Source organism: Haemaphysalis longicornis, unplaced genomic scaffold, assembly GCF_048455015.1.
Source record: "Haemaphysalis longicornis isolate Haplotype H1 unplaced genomic scaffold, Haemaphysalis longicornis Haplotype H1 scaffold_5, whole genome shotgun sequence".
Lineage (NCBI taxonomy): Eukaryota > Metazoa > Arthropoda > Arachnida > Ixodida > Ixodidae > Haemaphysalis > Haemaphysalis longicornis.
The window spans coordinates 35,221,973-35,225,885 of NW_027526385.1; the positions used below are offsets into that span (position 1 = coordinate 35,221,973).

The following is a 3,913-nucleotide window of genomic DNA, read 5'->3' on the forward strand; positions in this document are numbered from 1 at the left end:
CCAAATACACCCACAGTTAGTCTCCTCTTCCAGGAATTCGCAGCCTAGTTTCTGTGACGCATCGGCTGTAATAAAACTGCGTTGGCTTCCACCGTTAAAGACGATCTGGTAGCGTCCCGATGACGCAGAGCCTTTGACTATCGCGGTAAAAGTCTGAAGCAGGACCATGGGGCCAGCTTGACGAGAAACCAGGCTAACGGGCGTAGAGGTCACTTCGTTTCTGCTCCAGGCGTCTGGAGCGCACATGGTAGTGCCATGCCTTCCGGGCACTTGTCGCACTGCAGTCGGCTTCGGCAGTCTTTCGCCATGTGCCATTTCTTGAGGCACCGGAAGCATCGACCTTCCTTGATGAGCAGCTGCTTCTTCCGTTTTAGGCTCCATTCGTCGTTGTCGCAAACGTCGGAACGATGCTTCACGGACTGGCAGAACAAGCACCGTCGAGGGTTGTTCGCCGAGTTTTGCAGAGCCGATACGGTGTGTAAGTTTCCGAGCCTCTGTTGCCTAGGTAGCTCTTGTGGTGAAACGGCGATGTCCGGCGTTGTCATAGCTGTTTGACGCTCCACAGCTTCTTGACACCGAACTTGATGGCCGAAAAAGTCGAGAAGCTGCTCGAGCTCTTGTTCGGGTTGTGCCGTCTCGCTCTGTTGGCCAACTACGGCTTGAGTCGAGCTGGCTGTAGTTGAAGTACACGTCGGTGACTTGAAGAGTTTGTGGTACTTCAAGACCATGCAGGGCGGTAGCGTTCTAAAGAGAACCTCCCGTAGCATCAAGCAGTAATTAGCGGGACTGGTGCCAAGGGCCTTCAGACTTCGTACATGCACCTGTATCTGATCGTAGAGACGTCGAAGTTGCTGTGTGTTGTTCGACGATGACACCGGTTTCAGGTCCAGAAGACTTCTTAGATAATCTTGGACGATTATTCTTTCGTCTCCGAAGCGCTTCTGCAGGATGTCGACTGCGTCCTTGTAGCACACCTCGCTCGCCTGAAGCCCAGAGATAGCTGACGCAGCTGCTCCGGTCACGAGGGTGTTCAAATAGTTCAATTTGTCCGCAGTGCTCAGTTCGCAGTTGTTGTGCACAGCCGATGAAAACTGCATCTAGAAACGCTGCCAGTTCGTCCGCTTCCCGTCAAACTTGATTAAGTCATTTAGGTAGCTTAGACTTGCTGGTGGCCGGAGTCGGGCAGCTCATCGGTCGTGTGGGCAGTCTGGATGCAAGGGCGTTCTGCAGCTCAAAACGCAGGGTCGCTGTCGTGTTCACGACCTTATCGCCGTATCTCCCAGCGTCCGACGTCTCATTATCCAGCAGGTCGTCTGGCGTCTCGTCGAAAATACGGTCGTCGAGCTTCCTTATCTGCTACTGGAGCGCTTCGATTCGTTCAAGCAGAACGCTCACATCGGACGCCGAAAGTCCCGGCTGCCCTCGCATTGCTGCTTCCGCTTCGGTAATTACGCCGTCCAGCTGAGAGCGGATGCTCTAGAGACGTCGGAGTAGCCGTTCCATGGCGGTCAGCTGGCGGCCGGGGATTCCGGGGCCAAGGTCGCCGGCACCGCGCCGGTTCAAAGGGCTTGCGCGGCTCCGGGCGTCGATGAGGTAGGCCTTGTCGCCAGATCCGGGGTTTCGGCACCATGTAATAAACCTCGAGGTCCTCCGGCTGCAAAGCCATCGAGAGAGAGCGGAGAGCGCACGTCTGGTGATAATGATGGCTTTAATCGAACTGCTCCGCGTGGAGCGCGAGCGCGTGCCACCACTCGGTCCATGCTGGTGAAGATGATGATGATCAGCGTCTTCTGTTATGTAGGAAGAGGAAGAAGTTCCTACAGAGGGCATTTCCTTGGCAAATGTCTACAAAGGCTTATATCGTTTGACGATATTTGCAACGAAAGGAGCAGATATACGCAGCCAATTTTTATTGCTCCCTATATATATATATATATATATATATATATATATATATATATATATATATATATATATATATATATTGTAACAAAGAGTATGAGCGTATATATATATATATATAGTATATATATAGAGTATATATATAGATGGAACAATATAGTTGTAACGTTAAGGGACAAGAAGGAGAGCGGAGTGGAGCGTGTTATGCACATATTAGTTGAGATTAAGAAGAAATGGACGTGGGCAGGGCATGTAACGCGAAGGCAAGATAACCGTTGGTCAGGGTAACGGAGTGGATTCCTAGAGAAGGCAAGCGTAGCAGGGGGCGGCAGAAAGTAAAATGGCCCGTCGAGATCAAGAAGTTTCCAGGGATAAACTGGGCACTGTTAGCACACGACCGGGGTACTTAAGGAATAGGCCTATGCGTAGATGAGCTGGAGAGGGTATATATATATATATATATATTGCAAAGGGGTTTATTGGAAGGAAGACAGAGTCCGCTAGACAGGGATCAAGAGGCAAAACCGTCCAAGGTGAACCAGCCAGAGGATTCGACTCGAGCCGCGCGATCAGGCACCGGTGATGACAGCCGTTGATCCGTGGTACATGCTCATTCGGGGATTGACCGGTGGGTGAAGAGGGATTGGACGGCGAGAGCACTTCAAGCAATCTCCATTACAATTGCCCCCGGTGAAGCAGGAGCCATCCTGGCGACTTACGGCGATGAAACGACTGCGGGGTCGTAGTAGGGCTTCAAGCGACTGACGTGGACGGTTTCGCTGCCACGACAGCGAAGGTCTGTAGAGGGCGTCAGTGGTTCTACTGTGTAGATCACGGGAGAAGTACACTTGAGGACACGGTAGGGGCCGTGATATTTCGAAAGCAGTTTGGAGGATAGACCCGGTGTTGTAGCGGGGACCCACAGCCACACAAGGTCGCCAGCACGAAAGGAAGATGAGGCGTGGTCGTTGTCGTGAAGATGCTTCTGGCGACCCTGGTCATTTGTTGTCAGTGAGCGGGCGAGCTGGCGGCACTCTTCGGCTTGTCGAGTTAAGTCCGAAATAGGGTGGCACTCAGACGAATCGGGGCTGTACGGTAGTATTGTATCCATTGTGCAAGACGGCTCGCGCCCATAGAGGAGAAAAAATGGTGAAAAGCTAGTAGTGGTCTGTGCGGCGGTGTTGTAAGCAAACGTTACAAAAGGTAGCACCACATCCCAATTTGAATGATCACGAGCGGCGTACATGGTGAGCATGTCTCCGAGTGTGCGGTTGAATCTCTCGGTCAGGCCGTTCGTCTGTGGGTGGTATGCGGACGTAGTGCGGTGAACAATTCTGCACTGAGCGAGTAGGGATTCAACAACCTCAGAGAGGAATACGCGCCCTCTGTCGCTGAGTAATTCGCGGGGGGCACCATGCCGCAAGACAAGGGAACGCAAGACGAACCCAGCAACATCACGCGCCGTAGCGGCTGGCAGCGCTGCGGTTTCGGCGTAGCGGGTTAGGTAGTCGACCGCAACAATAATCCATCGGTTGCGGGAAGGAGTGCATGGCAAGGGGCCGTACAGTTCGATGCCGACACGATCGTAAGGACGATGGGGACATGACAAAGGCTGCAGAGGGCCGGCTGGTTGCGGTGCAGGCGTCTTGCGGCGCTGACAGTCAGTGCAAGCACGAATGTATTTGCGCACGAAGCTGTACATTCCACGCCAATAGTATCGTTGGCGGAGGCGGGTGTACGTTTTAAGAAGGCCAGCGTGAGCGGTTTGGGGATCAGCATGGTAAGCAGCGCATACATCCGCACGTAAACTGCGCGGAATCACAAGAAGCCACTTCCGACCATCGGGCATATAATTGCGGTGATAGAGAAGGTGGTCATCCCGTATGGCGAAGTGGGCGGCTTGGCGTCGAAGAGCCCTGGGCCGCGTAGGAGTCGGTGTAGTGGAGAGAAACTCGATGATCTTCGCAATCCATGGATCACTGCGCTGCCGGGAAGCTATGTCGGTGAAGGT

General features: G+C 53.1%; 1 protein-coding gene across 1 annotated transcript; it reads right to left on the minus strand.

Moving 5' to 3' along the window:
• Positions 1-209: 209 nt before the first annotated feature.
• Positions 210-1,097, minus strand: LOC144139631 (uncharacterized). The gene has a single exon (XM_077671928.1). The coding sequence runs from the start codon at positions 1,095-1,097 to the stop codon at positions 210-212; it is 888 nt and encodes a 295-aa protein (XP_077528054.1).
• Positions 1,098-3,913: the final 2,816 nt, after the last annotated feature.

Bases quoted from the DNA above. Each gene is read 5' to 3' on its own strand.
- LOC144139631 (XM_077671928.1), bottom strand. From the start codon at position 1,097: ATGCAGTTTTCATCGGCTGTGCACAACAACTGCGAACTGAGCACTGCG.